At 44.9% G+C, this 18,260-nt stretch overlaps 1 protein-coding gene across 4 annotated transcripts in view; it reads right to left on the bottom strand.

The window, feature by feature from the left end:
• The window catches only part of LOC147426812 (gibberellic acid methyltransferase 1-like), a 53,719-nt gene extending 38,476 nt beyond the window's left edge, over nt 1–15,243 (bottom strand). Inside the window, exons 1-5 of one of the 4 annotated variants that reach the window (XR_015186187.1) lie at nt 14,778–15,242; nt 14,484–14,593; nt 14,070–14,354; nt 13,583–13,971; nt 13,253–13,404 (exon numbers count right to left, since the gene is read on the bottom strand). Coding sequence is in view for 3 of the 4 variants with exons in the window: in XM_086498431.1 (XP_086354557.1) it covers nt 13,600–13,971; nt 14,070–14,354; nt 14,484–14,593; nt 14,778–15,201 (1,191 nt within the window). In the remaining variant the exon portion in view is untranslated. Of the gene's footprint in view, nt 1–13,252; nt 13,405–13,582; nt 13,972–14,069; nt 14,355–14,483; nt 14,594–14,766 lie in introns of all 4 variants that reach the window. The other 3 variants (XM_086498431.1, XM_086498430.1, XM_086498432.1) reach the window with 3 other exon arrangements.
• Between the last annotated feature and the right edge of the window lie 3,017 nt (nt 15,244–18,260).

Genomic DNA, 18,260 nt, shown 5'->3' with positions numbered 1-18,260 from the left:
TTGCGCGGGAAAAGCGACTTCCGTGCTTCGTAGTCTCGCGATCTCTTGCGGCAGAGTCTTCTCTTGCTGATGTTGGTACCTCCCGTGAGTGAGGGCATGTGGTGCTTTTATAGCTCCCTGGCCACGACACGAATAACTGCTCGCGTAGAGATCGCAGCCGTTTTTTTTTTCTTTTTTCTTTTTTCTTTTTTTTCTTTGCGCTATTCTACCCGAAATAGGGAGAGAGAATTCGCTGGCTCGTTTTGTTGCTTTATCCTCTAAGTGGCTGCCCACTTATTAAGTGGACGGCCAGCATATTTTAAAATTGGTCTGAACCTGCCCAAAAACTCAATAAAACCTTATAAGTTAAAACCAATGCATTTAACAACACTTCCCAGGCGTCCCTGGATGCAACCACATGCACGAATGCAATGAAAACATAGATTCCTCGCGGGAAAGCGTCTGCCTTCCCGCGATTGTTCCTGCTTTTCGTAAAAAGCTTCATTGAACCCATCTTTATTCTTGTGCTTGCGTTGTTACGCGTATTTTCTTACTCAGTTCGGATTTCCTCCTTAGACCCTTAGTGTGTCCCCTTACCGATGAACATGTCACCCATCTTGTGACTCATCAGGGACCACCATTACCTGGTCTTCTCCCACCGAACTAACAGGCCAACTCCTTCACGGTGCTTCTTGTCACCCATCATATGACACACCAGAGTTGTCTGTTTCCTGATGGTTTTTCTTACAGATCTGTGATTCCTTAACTTATTAGTTAACTTGTGCATATTTCTTATTAAAGTCCTAATTCTAGAAAATAGAAATTAGAAACAAAATAGTCAAATTAGTTTCATCCCTCTCACTTATAAACAGTTGTCCTCAACTGTAGAGGTCCAACTGAACTGCCGGGGAGAAACCGAAAAGATTCCAAATCTTACTCAATGGTGAGTTGAGCTAGTCCTTTCTCAAAAGAGAGCTTAAAAATTAATTTAAATAATATTCAAGAATTCAATACTTACCTTACTGGTTCATGTCCTTCCTCTAGTACCTCGAGTGTATCCTTCACCATTCATCAAACTTACGAGCCATGTAAGAACTCGTCATTCGCGTCTTTCCAACAGATTGGAAGTTTCCTTATCCGAGAATCTGTTAACTCAATTCCACCTTCTCAATCCCGAGAAGAATAATCCTCCTAGAAATCAATCTAGGCATCTGTCCTTGCGCATAATCCTGCGCTGTTAGTCCAGAGGGTATTAAACCTCTTGTGTCCTCCCACATAGGGAATGCCCAAATCATAAGAGTATTAATTTCGATATCTTCCTTCACAAACAAGGTCTTCGACCACCTTAAAGAAGGTTCTTGTTTCGGGCCGTCGCTCAATGTAGGCGAGCGGTTCCAATCCGAAGATTCCTTGTGCACGGCGGCACTTCCTTCCAATCTTTTCCTCCTGTAAGTTATTACCACAAGCAGTGTTCTCGTGACACCTACTAGCGTCTCTTCCTTGCAGAGGCCATCCTTGCAAGCATCTAGGATTCCTCGCAAAATCTTAAGCATATAAAATTCTAGCCATACCATTCTGTGAACATAAGTTCAAACTTGGCCCACTTAAGGGTGAACCCGCTTTGGATCTCAAGGATGTTCTCCCATATGTGGTTAAGGTAATTCTTACCATTTTTTAAAATGGTTGGCAAATTTTACTCTTACGAACATAATAGTTCGAATTTATTCCAGCAGCGTGTAAATGCTACTTGACCTGCTCATGGAGAAACATATACCGCAACCAAAAGTTGCTACTGTAATAATAAAAGCACATGGCGTACTCAATAATCAACGACCATCAGAAAACCTCTTCTCTTTAGAGAATCCTTCTACCGAACACATCTAATTCTCGTGTCGGAATATCCTTGCGCATAAAAAGGCGCTCAAGAGAGTATAACAAACTCTCGTCCAGTTCCTTGGCATAGGTCTGCATCTTCGTGTGTTATCCATGTACCCAAAGGTGTACATAATTCTTAAGCTGTGTTAGAGCTTTGGTGAACCTGGGAAATTACCTTCCCTTCGTAAGATCCGTAGAGCGAAGACGCTCAACTTGACGATCCCTTGGCTCGATCTTAGAGCAAAACCCGCTCATTAAATAACTAGAATTTCAATCTTTGGATTCCTCGAGCACAGGCCGTAGTCGTCGCTTGTTCCTTCTCTCATAAAGAAAGTGTTCATTCATTTGTGCGAAAAGCACTACCATGTCCTCCCTGACCGGGTAGGGGGTGTGGGCTTAAAGAGTATTCAAGCTTAATGAAAGCTTTTCTTTGCTTGGAATCTCGGAATGGTTCCTTCCTTTCTGCCGTCCTACTCAGGGCATGGCATCCCTGCAACGCTTTTCCGACTCTGTTTCCAGAGTCCTGTTCCTACAGAGTAACTCCGCTTTCTTGGACACAAAGTCCTTTCCTTAGGAATTTCAACTTCCGGATCACATCTTGAGAGTCTACCTCTCTTCAATCCGTGGATCTGCTTCCCGAACTTGGGTACGAAACCCTTGGGCTGATCTGGCTCTAGTTCCTCAGAGCACTTTTATCATGCAGAGGCTCATGCCTTCCTTTGCTCCTACTCCCTCACGAAGAGGAAGTACACCTGCAATCAAATACTTAGAGATCATAACATAAAAATCGTACCTTCAAAGTCACGACGCTCGTAACGCAACTCGGTTCTCGAAAAAGCAATTCCCCGGAAGAGATCTCTGCATAGAAAATCCTCTCTTCCAATCCTACACACAAAAGAGGTGTGTTCTCGGGTTCCTTCTCGTAAATCAGCCCCGTCTACGACGTTTATGGGCTGAAAACAGAGAAAAACAGCAGCTTGTTGCGATGAAAACACGCTCCGTAGGCACTTCTTCGCGAGGGAACTCGCGCACTGGGTCTTGACGACATCTGGTACACTGGGGGCAACCATGGGCATCACCGGCAACGTCTTCTTTACGGGTGAAATCTGCAGCAGCATCTCTTCCTTGCAAAGATTGGTCTTCCCTTACCGGGTAGGGAGTGTTGGTTTGTAAGGTACTTAAGCTTGATAAAAGTTGTTCTTTGCTTGAAAGCTCAGCATGGTTCCTTCATAATTTCCTACCCGCACTAGCAGGCAATTTGTTGGAGAACTACCGGATACCAGATCAATCATGGGCCTTCCGGATGGTTAAGCAAAGCAGTTCATCGTATAAAACAATGTTCTGACTCAACACTCGAGAGTGATTGTCCTGGTTAGACACGTGCATATGTCGTGCATAAAAGCAATACGCATTTTATGAGTTCCTCAAAGATTTAACTTTGATCAAAGATCTGCCCTCTCACTTAAAGTTTGAGTGTCAAAAATTCAGGAGCTAGATTGAGTTCTGGTACTCCGAACTTTCTCCGGATAGCAATGTATCCTTCGAGGAGAGGTAACAAAAATTCGTTGTTTCTGTGTTCAATGGTTCTCGTCCCACTGCGGGGATTGTATTTTATGTACATCAAGGTGTACACTTTCAGCTTTTATTGCTGACTCCACCATCTGCTGCAAAGTATCTTGCAAATGGGTTTACAAAATTCGGGCAAAAGTCCTTCGTTAAATTTGTTCATCTTTCCTTCCTCAGAGAGGATCAAGAATGGACCTACCTTGGCAAAAGTGAACCACTACTTGCTTTGACTCGCTCGTGTTCCTATTGGGCAAACCAATCCCAATCTTCTTGAATGCCCTCCTCAAAGCGTAGAGGAAAAAAAATTTGTCGGAATTCAGCCTTGAATTGTTGTTGTAAGTTCCTTGCAAAGCTTTGGTATACCACCAAGTACTTGCAATCCCCTGGAGGTGTTTGGTCACATGCTTCACCTTCGACACTTCTCAGAAATTGTCGTTTGCAAAGGCAACTCCAAACTGTCGAATAAAAGCAGTAGCTTTCAGGACATCTTCCCTTCCGTCAAAAGTATCAAGCTTGACTGGAGTGTTCCTAGGTCTAGAGACCTTCTTCATATCCTTCCCGAAATGACGGGATTTCTTGGCTATGGTTCTCGATTGATGTTCATGGATGTCTTCTCGGTTCTGAAGTATCTTGAGCATTCCGCTTCTCTAGTTTCTTGAGCATCATGCTCTTGTCGCCTTCTCAAAGAATCCCAAGTCTTGTATCGCCTTCTTGAAGAGAAAAAAAAAAATTCCAACTCTGCGAGCTTTTCCTGGAGGACTTAGGTTTCCGCCTGCTTACTTCTCTCTTGGCTTGTCATGGCTTCTTCCCGTATCTTCCCAGAGTCGTCCTCCTTTACAGAGAAAGAGAGGAGACCATGCTCTGATACCACTGTCACAAAACGGGAGGGAACACGAGCACTTGAAAATCTGACAATTATAATTCTTTGAAAACATCAGAGAAGTGAGAAGATCGACACAGTATTGGGGACCAGAAGATGGGTTGGTCCCCCCCCCCCCCGATAAGAGTATTCTTTTATTCAGGGAGAATTCTTATACAAGCACGAGAACCCGAGGAAACCCCTCCGTTCTGTAATCTTAGACCCGAAGGTCGTGCTTTCCCGTAAAGGGCTTGGGCACAAGGCCGTTCCTTCCCGTAAGGGACTTAGGCGCGAAGCCGTACTTTCCCGTAAGGGACTTAGGCGTGAAGCCGTACTTCCCGTGAAGGGCCTTCCCTTAAGACGGGAGATTCCTGCAAAACAAACCACACAAACACGCGACAACAATTCGTATGACGAATCCACAATAGATACCTGTCGCTCTTGCGCGGGAAAAGCGACTTCTGTGCTTCGTAGTCTCGCGATCTCTTGCGGCAGAGTCTTCTCTTACTGATGTTGGTACCTCCCGTGAGTGAGGGCATGTGGTGCTTTTATAGCTCCCTGGCCACGGCACGAATAACTGCTCACGTAGAGATCGCGGCTGTTTTTTTTTTTCTTTTTTCTTCTTTTTTTTTTTTTTTTTTTTTCTTTGCGCTGTTCTACCCGAAATAGGGAGAGAGAATTCGCTGGCTCGTTTTGTTGCTTTATCCTCTAAGTGGCTGCCCACTTATTAAGTGGGCGGCCGGCATATTTTAAAATTGGTCTGAACCTGCCCAAAAACTCAATAAAACCTTATAAGTTAAAACCAATGCATTTAACAACACTTCCCAGGCGTCCCTGGATGCAACCACATGCACGAATGCAATGCAAACATAGATTCCTCGCGGGAAAGCGTCTGCCTTCCCGCGATTTGTTCCTGCTTTTCGTAAAAAGCTTCATTGAACCCATCTTTATTCTTGTGCTTGCGTTCTTACGCGTATTTTCTTACTCAGTTCGGATTTCCTCCTTAGACCCTTAGTGTGTCCCCTTACCGATGAACCTGTCACCCATCTTGTGACTCATCAGGGACCACCATTACCTAGTCTTCTCCCACCGAACTAACAGGCCAACTCCTTCACGGTGCTTCTTGTCACCCATCATATGACACACTACAGTTGTCTGTTTCCTGATGGTTTTTCTTACAGATCTGTGATTCCTTAACTTATTAGTTAACTTGTGCACATTTCTTATTAAAGTCCTAATTCTAGAAAATAGAAATTAGAAACAAAATAGTCAAATTAGTTTCAGTTTTACAACGTCTCTGGTGTCGTATCTCTCTTCTCTCTCTATCTCTCAGTCTCATACAGTTGCACGCACAGTGTCCATTCACTTTGTTTGTGATCATAGCATTCTCTCATTAAGAACGGAAGGCTCTACCTTCCACAAGAACAAAAGGAACCTTGAGCACAGTTCGGAGCACTCATCTTGAGCAAAGCGCAAACAATCATTCCGCTCCACCTAACATTGGTATCAGAGCATTGACAGTATTCTGTATCACTCAAGGAAAGAACCACAAGAATCACAAGGATTTTTTTGCTTGTTGAGGTCGCACGAACCCAAGTTCGCTTGGGCGTGTCGATTCCTAATCGTGTTTTTTGAAGAGTGACAGGAATCCCAAGAAAGAAGGGCTTGTCCAGCCTCCCCTTGTGTCTCTTTTCACTCATTGAGAGCGGATCATGCACTTAGCGGCCGGCCAATCGATGTGAGGTAGGAAAACGCAACCTTGGTGTGAGCACAAGGCCGCCAAGGGGTGCGCCCGCGGAAAGGAGTAGAACTCGAGTAAGAGAAGATCCTTCTCGAACACAGATTGCAAGCGAAAGAAGACCCTCAAGAACCTCAAGAACCCAAGACCCACGAGAACCCAAGTTCCTCGTGAACTTAAGAACCCAAGACTCACAGGAACCCAAGTTCCTTGTGAACTTAAGAACCCAAGACCACAAGAACCCAAGACTTCAGTGGATGGTCATCACTCGAAGCGGACTGGATACTTCGCTTGGAGGTGATGAGCATAAGAGAGGCGAAGAAGAATTTTCCCCACCAAGAGGTTTTTCCGACCCTTCCCCTTCCCCATCTACGCCAAGGATTGCACTAACTCCTATGGAGGAGTTGGAGCACATGTTTATGGAAAGGAAGTTAGAACGCGAAGCAAGACACGTAGAAAGAAACGCAGAAATAGAGCGTGAACACGAAGAAAGAGTGGCAGCAATACATCGCGAAGCCAAAGCAAGACCAGAACAGAGCGACCGACACATGGAAGAGTTCTTGCGACTCTTTTCTCAAGTTCAGGCACAGATGCAAGAGAATCAGGAAAAGGAGACTCTCTCAGTCTCTTCTTCTCCAAAGCATGACACACAAGATTTGCATGATGAATTGAATGCCAATGATTTGCATGATGATTTGCATGATAATAATGAGCATGATGATTTGCATGATCAAGATGTGATTTTTCACAAGCATGATCAAGATGTGATTTCTCACAAGCATGATGAGTTGCATGAAGATGATGTGATTGTTCACAAAGATGATGTGTTAGTGGATGCTTTTTCTAGCAAAGCTAACCTCGTTGCAGATTCGATCAATCACGAAGAATCGATCTTGGCTTTCGAGTCGAGGTCCACCGATCCCCCACAAGAAGATTCGATAGATCCCGACGAACCGATCTTGGCTCTCGAGCCTAGGTCCAAAGAACCCTCACAAGAAGTATTATGTGTTCGCATGATTGATATGCACGCATTGTTCGAGTGTTTCATTCGTGATCATTTCCTGTATTTTAGTCAGCGTCTTTATGTGATCCCTTTTCCTAGGCATGACATATTGTACGTTGAGCACGTTTCACTCATGAATGAGCACGAATGTATGCGGATTGTTCATGAAAAGCTGAAAAGTATGCATTCAAGGAAGTCACATTCCCTGTCTCTTCCTTGGCATGACACATTTGTAGAAAGAGCACATGAAAGTATGAGCACCAAGCATGGGCATTTCCGTTGTGAATTGCCACAATTGATTGCTCTAGATCTTAAGAGAGAGATTCGATCTCATTGTTTGCGTGTATGTGGTGAACGGTTTGGCATTCCGTCTCTTGGTTCATTTACATTGCATGCACAGTCTTTAGAGAAGACAATATTTTTTCTACTCATTTTACATGGAATGGGTATGTTCATGGTTTTGTGTTGGAAATGGTTTCATGAATTTTCAGCCATGGAGATTCTTGAAGAAACAGAAGCATGACTCTAGACGAAGTTGAAGCATCGAAGGAGCCACAAGAGACTTTGTGTCGCTTTCGGCGCGGCCCAAAGAAGCAAGCGTTGCAGACCTTTATGAAGTTCAAGTACCGCACGACCCACACATCAGAGAGGGCTGGCGAAGAGTCCCTTCCAGGATTCCGGATGCTATTGGCGATCTCCCTCGACATCATACAGTTCGGTACCAGAACCTCACTTTGAAAAGGAGGGGACGTCACGTGACACATCCAACCCTATGTGTCTGTGGACAAGCTACAGCATGATTAGGGTTCAGTCAGTCCAGTCAGTCTAGATTAGAAGTGATATGGCACTTTTGTGAGTCTATTCGTAGACCGTGCATGCCGAATCACTTAGTGGATTTCAGCAGCAAATTAAGACCGGCAATATTCACCTAAAGTGTAGTAGATTCAGCCCGGTAAAAACCTCAGTTTTCAGCCTTAAACCTGCAAATTTTCAGCGTCAAAGACCCACAAAAAAGAGCCCCCGAATCAGCGTTTTTGACTGAGTCGTAGATTTCAGCCCATAGCGTTTTTGGACAGCAATAGAAAGATTGCAGATTTCATCCCTAGTGTCGACCTCGTCATCCCCGTTGTAGTCGTCAACATAGCCTAGACTTGCATCAGTCTCATGCATACCATTTGTACCAGATTGTGCAATCATAAGTAGACCACTCTCGCCGACGAGAGTGGGGCCTTCGAAGGAGGGTTTTACGTCTGTGTCGTATCTCTCTTCTCTCTCTATCTCTCAATCTCATACACTTGCACGCACAGTGTCCATTCACTTTGTTTGTGATCATAGCATTCTCTCATTAAGAACGGAAGGCTCTACCTTCCACAAGAACAAAGGGACCCTTGAGCACAGTTCGGAGCACTCATCTTGAGCAAAGCGCAAACAATCATTCCGCTGCACCTAACAGTCAAGAAGTCGTCCCATCCTCGGGATTTGAATCCTTCATGCGGTCCCGCCGTCGTTTATAACATTTTGCTACAAAATGACCTTTGTTTCCACGATAGGTACAAGTAATCTCGAGGTGAGAAGGTGTACAACCAAGTCAAGACTGTCCGAGAGCACTACCACCCCTACTAGATGTAGAAACCAATGCGGTAGCACTCGCAGAGGCGTCTAAGGTGGCTCTGTCCTGAATGCGCGAAGCTATCTACTGCACAGCGGGTAAGAGCTCCTCCCAAGTGATAAGTGTAGGGCGCGTGGAGGTAGTAAGTGACTAGAACGAGGAATCATAAGTGTCGGGAAGCTTGAGCAAGAACCGAGTTGCCATGCCCTCGGAAGAGATCTGGTGTCCACCAGCTGCTAGCTCATCACGGACCAAAAGCATGCGGGATATGAAGTCCTGGATAGTCGAAAATGATGAGACCTGTAAGTCCATCAAAGTCTTTTCTAGAGCGAGGATCCTACCGGGTGTCTTCGCCTCGTACATGTTGCGAAGGAAACCCCATATCTCATGTGCAGTGGTCGGAGAACGTAAAGACGTCAACACGCTATCCGCACAGTTGACGAGTAAGAAAGAGTAAACTCTGCGATGGTTCAGATTCCAGTGATTCACCATAGCCTATGTAACCACAGTGCCTGATCTGCCAGAAGTAAGGTAGGATCCGTACGTACGTACAGATCTGTACGGTACGGTACGGTACGTACCATACGGATTCTTTTTTTTTTTTTTTTTTTGGGGGGGGGGGGGGGCGGAGTGTTGTGGGTATGTGTGGAATTAAACCCTATTGTGGCAGGAATTTTTGGTTTGCCCTTCTTTAGCCTTATCCCAACACCTAGTTTTGTAGACATTTCGACACAACTTGCATTTGTAGAGCACACACGAACGTCATTGCCGTGGTGAATATAGGAGGGCAAGCACGATCAGGAACTCGTATGAAAGCTTTGCCTTGGTTTACAGAATAGTGAACTAACATCCTTGGAGTGATACTTATGAATTTTTTATCAAGTACATACTGTATTGTAGGCTTTTGGCATTTTTAAAAAAAACCTACGAATTTTACGTACCTAACTCTATCCATTCGGTACTACGTACAGGTCGTACCGAATACGTACCGTACCTTACGTACCTTACCACCTTGGCCAGAAGCAATACCACAAGAAGAAATAGATGAGGAGCCAGCACATGTAACTACAGAAAAAGTGGTGCTGATGATGTCGATGTAGGAGCACCAGAAGCAGGAGTAAGGGCGGGACACACGGCATTGGCAAGATCGGTCAGCTAGTCCCAAAGGTCAAATTGCATAAGCATCACCATGATCTTCATCTACCGAATGACAAAGTTGGAGCCGTCAAGCTTTTCGCCAAGAGGAAAGATGGGCATGGCTGGGAGTGTTTCCATAGATACAAACAACAAATCAGCAGTCGTGTGTAAAATTAGAAGCAAAGGTGAGGATAGGATCGGAAAACCACGTCGGATAGAACGCCAAAAGACCGCGAAGTAGGGGGTACGTGACGATAGAGGCAAGGCAAACCCGAAGGGATGCCGATGAAGCAAAGTCAAGGTGCTGTCCAAACCTGAAATTGCAGCAAAAGGGAGCTCGAAACACCGCGAGATTGCAGGGGTTTGAGCAAAAACACCACGTGATGAATACCGGATGCCGAGGTTGGTAGGTGAGGGCTGTAAATGCACCAAAACAAGCTGAAAATTTGCAAGTAAGTGATCGGGAAATCGCCGGCAAAGGTCACAACTATTCACTTCCAAGCGAGAAGACCAAGGGGCAAGGAACGGGGCTCCGACTGTCCAAGATCGGGAGAAGGAAATGCTGAAGTGAAGGTTAAAAAACGTTGGTCCAATGGTAGCGACGAGGGTGAGAGGCTCACAACCTTCAGGTCTCGGATAAAAATTTGCTCTGATACAAATTCTAGGAACTAATCCTTAATTAAGTACTTAAACTCATGATTAAGACTTAAGAAACTTGAACTTGACTCGATGATAAGACTTAGAAGACTTTGTGTTTAATTGATTGATTGAAACTGTGATACAAAGGCTTCTTATAGAGGAGATGAACAGGTTCATATGGAAAGGTATAACCCTTCACGAAGAGACACATCCTTCAGGCGAATAGAAGAGACACATCCTTCAGGCGAATAGACATGTCTTTAAACGAATAGACACATCCGTTCGATGAAGAGCCGCAACCATTGGTTGAAGGGGCATGACTAGTCGTCGAAGGAGTGTGGTTGTTGGTGAAGAGGCATGACTTTAGAGCAAAGGGTTGTGACCAATCGAGAACAGGGGTCTTCCTAGGCTGGTCACACTTCACATCTGCATCCATAATGCATCAAGAAGAGTGTATGATGTAATAACAAGTCACAATCGTGATAGTTTCACGATTGCCCGTTTTGTCAGTCGCGTTTGCATATTCATTCCTTAGCATGATACAGTCACAGCAAAAGCACGAGCAAGATTGTCCATCAAGAATTGGCATTTCCGTTGTGGTTTGCCACAGTCGATAGCTTTTTAGGTCGAAAAGTCAAGTTTCGATAACACTTTTGGCATGTGTTTGGTGAGTTGTTATGCACTCCGTCACATTGTTCATCTGCATTTCATGCACAATCAAGTAGAAAGAATAGTCTTTTTCCAGTCACTCGACAAGAAATGGATATGTTTAGGGTTTTGTGTTTGAAGTGGTTTCAGGGATATTGATTCTTGAAGAAGGTGAACCCGAGATCATAGACAAAGTTGAAGACATGGAGCTGCAACAAATTCTTCTGTCGCTTTTGGTGCAGCCCAAAGAAGCAAGCATTGCAGACTTTCTTGAAGTTCAAGTATCGCACGACCCACACAGCAGAGTGGTCCGGCAAAGAGTACTTCACGAGATCCCAAGAGTTGTTGACGGACTCTATGGACGCTATACAGCTATGTATCGGTACCTCACCTTAAAAAGGGGGGGATGTCACGTGCACATCTAACCCTATGTGCATGTGGACAAACTATTCCTACTTCTAGGGTTTAAGTAGCCTAGGAAGTGTTCAGGCAACCTTGTGAGCCTGTACGCAGGCCGTGCATGTCCAGGCACTTAGAGTAGCTGCATACTCTCTAATTGCACAAACAATTATCATTAGCATCAGTACCCAGTACCCACCATGAGCATTTTCCACCATAGAAACCCAGTTTTCCCATATTGCATATAAACCACCTCTTATAAGTCATTTATTGATGAATGGCTTTTTGTCTACCAAATCATGGGGGCATCACGATGACTGCTCGACCCAGGTTTTGGGAGCTATGTAAGCAAGGAAGGGGGCGCCCAGTAGAAGTAGAAGAAGCAGAGACACAAGGAGGGCAAGCACCCAGCAGACCGGCAGCGGAGCACCCTCAGGCTCTCCAGTGTTTTCTCCAGAAGTAGAAGCCTGGCGTTTTTGCCAGCAAACATCAGCGTTTTCAACCTTGGGAAAAACGCCAGCAAGATCAGCGTTGTTCAGCCCTGAAGATCAGCGTTTCCAGATCAGCCTTAGCCTCACAGTGCCCCCATTTTCCCACACCAGATCCTCGCCAGAATCCACTAATGCCATCAGTTTCAGCCAGCGTTTTCAGATTTCAGCCACCAACATTTTTGCATAGCCTCGTCGTCGCCGGCACAGTAGCAGAATTCAGCTCTAGGACAGCAATCAGTTTTCAGCTAGCCTCAGCCCTAGCGTTTTTCATTTTCAGCCCTCTGTCTTCACCGCCGTCGTTGACATCGTCGTCGTCGTCGTCTCGTCATCGACGTCCAGTACCATAGCATCTAGAAGCATTGTACCAGACCTTTGTGCAATCTAAAGCAAATACCTCTCTTGCAATATAGAGGGGGGCCCTTGGCGGGGGGGTTTGGGACCCCATCTGGTGTGTCGTCTCTCTCTCTCTCTCTCTCTCTCTCTCTCTCTCTCTCTCTCTCTCTCTCTCTCTCTCTCTCAGTTTGCATTCAACCCTCTTTATTTGGTCATTGCGCATTCTCTCCCTAAGCAAGAAAGGCTCTCCCTTCCTCTAAAGTAAAAGGAACCTTGAGCACTCACGGATCACTCATCCTGAGCCATACACCATCATTCACTTCCGCTGCACATTACAGGATATGCAAGAGTTATACCTAGGTTTAGCCTTCACCCTGTGGGAGTTAGCGAAGAGAATGGAAACATAACACCTGTCTAGACTAGCTTTACAAGCTAGGCTACCTCTAGAGTAGTTATGCCCAGCAAATTGCCCTTCAGTTCCAATGTCCCACAAGTGGGGTTGAGATTTTAAGTTGGACCATGTCTAGAGACTCAACCATGTTGAAGACCCAAAATGATAGAATCCTTGTTAATACACCAGAGATCTTCCCATATCTGCTTCTTGTCATTGACAAAGCAAGCTGCATAAACAGAAACACCTCAGCAAGCCGCGACTTTGAGACAACAACACAACAATGCCTACCTATAGATGTGAAACTCGTCCGTGTCCGTGGAGTTAGGGATCCGGCAGCTTCCCCTCAGTTTTGACCTCTCTATGTCGACAAGGCTGTCAAAGATAAATCCTTTCAGTCTTTTGGTGAGTAAACCCTCACCTTTCATGGACAAGGTGAGTGAACCTTCACCTTGTTTAATTTTGTTCCCTTCTGATCTATAGAGTTTGTGAGGCTCTCTCTCTCTCTCTCTCTCTCTCTCTCTCTCTCTCTCTCTCTCTCTCTCTCTCACACACACACACACATACACACAGATACATACATACATATATATACCCAGAGTAAAAGGCATTGTCTACGTTTGTCTCCAACCGCCTTGTTTCAAGGGATGCATCTATTCGGCGTCCCAAACAACCGTGCAGGAATGGAGCTGCTTTACAGGTTGATCATTTAGATCAATATACATTCTACAACCAACCTGAAAATAATCTTGACAATATGAATGTCAAATGCATAGATAGGGTGGAGATATTTGATACAGAATAGTAGAAATTTAGATCATAAAATACCCTCATAATCACATATTCATTTGAGCCCTGCTAATTGCTACTTAGCTCCACTCAGAACAAGTTTACTATGCACTAATCAGCACTTACCACAGTAACAGGTAAGATTATCGCCTTGACAGAGCCAGCACAATGAGGCGCATTAGACTACTGCGATACACTTCGTCATCAGCAGCTGCCAAATGTCTGAAGCGTTCCATCAGCAGCTCAAACTTTGCAAGCCCAAGGTGTGGCTGGATGAGGCTGCCCACAAAGTTTCTCACCATCATTTCGCATGTCCTGCCCCATGTTTGCGCATCTGCTGCCGCCGTCTGCACCCACAAATGCGCCGGCGCTCTCTCAATCTCCACAAATTCCAGTTCCACCACTTCAAACTCCGCTTGCAATGCATTGCCACATACCACCTCCTTCACTTCATCCATTGTGGGTGTGAAGAGTGGCATATTAAACGTGTCTAAAGATTCCTGCTCTAGCAAGCCCTGCAATTACACACACATCTATATTTAAGGAATCCATATATAAGCATCAGTGATTTGTGATCTCAAGATCCATGAATCAAATACCATTAAGATTGTACCTCCGACACAAGCTGCCTCCATGCAATCTGCAGATTTGTCTGCAATTGGTGGTGATCCCTCTTAGGCAAAGACGTCGATGTGCCATCTATGCTTGAAGCTATCATGACACAGAAGAGAAGACCTCCTGGTACGAGCTCTTGGCTTCGATGTCGCAGAAAGCAAGTGAAGTCCTTTGCAAATTGCCTCTTGTATGCCGCAGCCGTCTCCGGTTTGCAGCCTTCAAGAATCCATGTTCCATTCTCATTCCAAGCTGAGGAGCGTGGGTCTTGGACAGCATCTGGCACCTTCAGCAACAAAATCAACACCAACTTTGATATGGTCAGATGATGTTCCCGATCTTGATCTCCTAATCATGGAGGCTATGTACACAATATGCGCTTCGTGCAAAGACAACGAATGATTAGAAGTCCTGCCTGGGATAGATTGTGCAAGGCAAGGGTGCATAAACCAATGTGAAGGTAGCGACCAGGGAAGAGGGATGAATAGAACGACCCAGGAAGGCCACAGGGCATGAAATGAAATTCTGCAGGCAAGAACATACATGATAAATAACACTGCAAAAGATCTCTCTCTCTCTCTCTCTCTCTCTCTCTCTCTCTCTCTCTCTCTCTCTCCACACGCGCACGCACACATTCATAACAAATACCAGCTTTTGTTCCAGATTCATGAGAGGGGGGAAGAAGCGCACACACATACATAACAAATACCAGCTTTTGTTGCAGATCCATGAGAATAAGAAAGAAGGGCAAAGAGGGTGTTGAAGTCATTTGAAGGAAGGTCATTGAAAAAGGCCTGGACATGGAATTGACGCTGCTTGGCAGGCGAATCGAGCTTCGGCGCCTGGCCTAGTGCAAGCATCGAGGCTTGCTTTGCTACAGACTGGGCAATGAAGTTCATGGAATTGATGGTGTTCAAAGCACACGAGCAGCCAAAGTCTGCTATGGCGAAGCAAGCGGTTCCGTCATCTGCAAATGGCTGAAACTTCTTGCACGTGTTGGCAATGGCAAGGGCGAGCTTTGGCCAAAAGAACCCATTCACGGTGCTCTGTAGCGACTTGGAGAATTCATTGTAGCTTCCTGACCCTGTGCCCCCTCTCATATGCAGCATATTGCTCGCCCCTTTCTTCTCCATTTCAAATCCTAGCTGAAGAGCCTAGCTCTCTCAACACATTCCTTAGGAATTTCATATTTTCTTCCAAATACAAGTAGGGTAAAAGCCCCAATACCCAACCCCCCTGAATTCGGATTTTTTCCAAATTGACCACTAAAAACAAAAACCCCCCCCCCCCCAGTAGTCGGACAAGCTGACTCGGGTAGTTGATGTACGTCGTCTGCCGTGGAGCATCTCCATTGGAGGAATATAGAGTCCAAACCCCGTTTTTGGTTGTCTCGTTTTGTGTGGCCTTAATGTTTGAAGCACACTTCTTGCTTGGGAGCTTGCGCAGTGCCTATTTTGTTAAATAAAGGACTCATGTGCGCACCTTCTGCACCACTCCAAGCTTGAAATCTCTCGCGTAGCTCTCCAACGGTCGTGCACAATTTCGTTGTCCTTAACTTGGTGCTTTTACCCTATGTCCGCACGATTCTAAACAAGGTGAGGAGGCACGAAGGCCTGCTAAGGTAAGGGGAGATGAGGGATAGTGAGTTTAAATATGTGCCTACAATCACATGGAATTTTTATTATGTTTTAGTACAAAATTATATTATCTATTAGGGGATACTAGTTGTTTAAAAATGAGAATTTTCTTTAATTATCTTACAAGATTTTTTAGTTAAAGACTTTTTTACTGTTAGGGTTGCCGACGATGACTACAATTATCTCTCTCTCTCTCTCTCTCTCTCTCTCTCTCTCTCTCTCTCTCTCTCTCTCTCTCTCTCTCTCGTATGGAGAGAGTATGCACCAGCCTGCAGACAGCACGTGTCTCCATCTCTCTTCTCTTTCTTTTTCGCCGCCCCAGTCTGCATTGTTTCGTTGTTTCGCTGTTTCCCCCCCCCCCCCCCCCCCCCCCCCCCCCCTCTCTCTCTCTCTCTCTCTCTCTCTCTCTCTCTCTCTCTCTCTCTCTCTCACACACACACACACACACACACACACACATCATGTCATGCCTCGAAGTGTGTGCATGCCCCTGCAATCTCTGCATCTGCGAACTGTTGAGTGCAAGCTCGCGATTGGGGCATAGTTAGCAGCAGCTGATGGCTAGGCGCAAGTGATTGGGGAGGGAGGCAATACGAGACGCAGGTGATTCAAAAACCTGTGCGAGCCAAGGTTTCACCCAAACTCTGTCACATGCAAGGGAACCTATGAGGGCCACGAAATTCACATAGAGATTGCTTGTCACGACTGTTGCAGGAGGTCTTAATGGGAGAGAGGACGGGTGTAGGGATAGGGGCATGCACGCAGGGAGGCGAGGTGATGAGGGAAGGAGCTCGAATAGAAAGGGAATCTTAAAGGGTAATGAATTTTATTTTGTAAATAAACATAAAAGATAATAAAACGAATTAGTGAAATAAGTCTTTATGAAATCCTTACATCAAAGAGCTCTTTATCAAGACTTTGCATCATGGGATCAAACTCCTATGAATATTTTAGAAAATAGCATTTAAAAGGCCATGATTCCTTTTCATCGAGCCTCTTGGGACACTTGTTATGCAAACAAAATTGAACGACCTTTGCCCATAGTGCACTAAGGCCTTTAGCAGGCCAAAAAATTGTGCGGACAGGGCAAGGATTAGCTCTTTCTATAGCAAAGGGGCACCCGAGGCTGCAAGGAAGCAGTGAGAGCATGGTGGTTTAGCGCAGTGGCTATTGGCCACAGGTTATGCACCCGGTTTGATTCTTGTAGGTGTGTCTATTTTGGCCTCTGGACACCACAACGCACAAATGTTGGGCTGGGACATGTTGAGATTCTATCCAGTAAATTCAGATATCAAGCAGTATGTCAAAAATGCTCTTTGGGGATTCCCAGGTGAGTACGCAAGGTCAATGGTTAAGGAAGGTGAGGTAGGGTGAGATGAAAGCAAGCTTCACTTGCATGCGAGGATGAGGGAAGAGCACGTCGAAATCATGCGTGTGACTGCAAGCTGAGCAAATTTTATAATTAATAGACGCATGGCATCAAGTACCCTTGGCCATATTGGTGTACAATAGTGGGAGTGATGAGGAGGGTGTGAGTTCGATTCATGGACATTTTATTGATCTAATGTTGTACTAGCCATGAAGTAGTGTGTCACGATTACCTCATAGGAAACACTTGGATTCAACTTATGCTCATGAAGTAAGTCACCACCGAATATGCTCCAATGAAAGGGTAGAATTGTACCTTTATTATTGTGTCCAAAATTGATCCCAAAACGCATGTAGAAGTTTTGAATCGTCCAAACCTCTTAAGGATGGAAAAGTAGAAGCAATGTTCAGGAAAATTGAGGCATGCAAAATTGTGCCTCAGCTTAGCCTAATGCCGATTGGAAAACCAAATTAGTCGATTGAAGGGAGGGGGAGAAGGAGAAAATTCGCTCGGAAAATTTAAGAAAATTGAGTTAAATTGCAAAAAAATTGACAATTATTTTGCAAAATTTCCTCTTTGAATATACCCTAAAGGGAATTTTGTATGTTTGTGAAATTGATTTTTTTCGAACACTTAGTAGAAGTCAACATATCTTGGTAGAAACAAAAAAAATTATAGGCATGGTTTAAGAAGATCATGATCAATGCAGTACGTGCCGGCATGCTTGTGCCTCCAAAAAAGAAAAAAACCATACGTAAGTATGGCGGGGAGGTGGCACCATCGTCACCCAAATATTATAAATCGTAAGGAACATGTTCTTCCCTTGTCTATTTGTTTTCTCTTCTATTGTCATGGGTTATGATATGCGTCTCTTCGTCTCTTCGAGTGTTGAAGGGTCACATTAATTCCTCCCCCAATAGAGAAGGGTGACTTTTCTTTTGGATCTACAATGCATGAAATAAGATTCATTACCTTCAAGTCATATTGTGTCTTGGGTAGCTTGTCTTGACATCTTTATCATGCACAATGAATAGTCCTCCATCTACATCCACGTATTGTATTGTGATTGCACTTGCTTCATGCCTTCCCTTTGTCCCCATCGATTCTCATATCCGACCTTTTTGAGCTCCTTGTTGTTGTGAGTTGCTACCAGCATAGCTTGTCTCAGTGTCATGTCATTCTCAGC

Source organism: Adiantum capillus-veneris, chromosome 24 (genome assembly GCF_014529385.1).
Source record: "Adiantum capillus-veneris isolate H3 chromosome 24, ASM1452938v2, whole genome shotgun sequence".
Classification (NCBI taxonomy): Eukaryota; Viridiplantae; Streptophyta; class Polypodiopsida; order Polypodiales; family Pteridaceae; genus Adiantum; species Adiantum capillus-veneris.
This window is presented reverse-complemented; position numbering and strand designations above follow the sequence as displayed.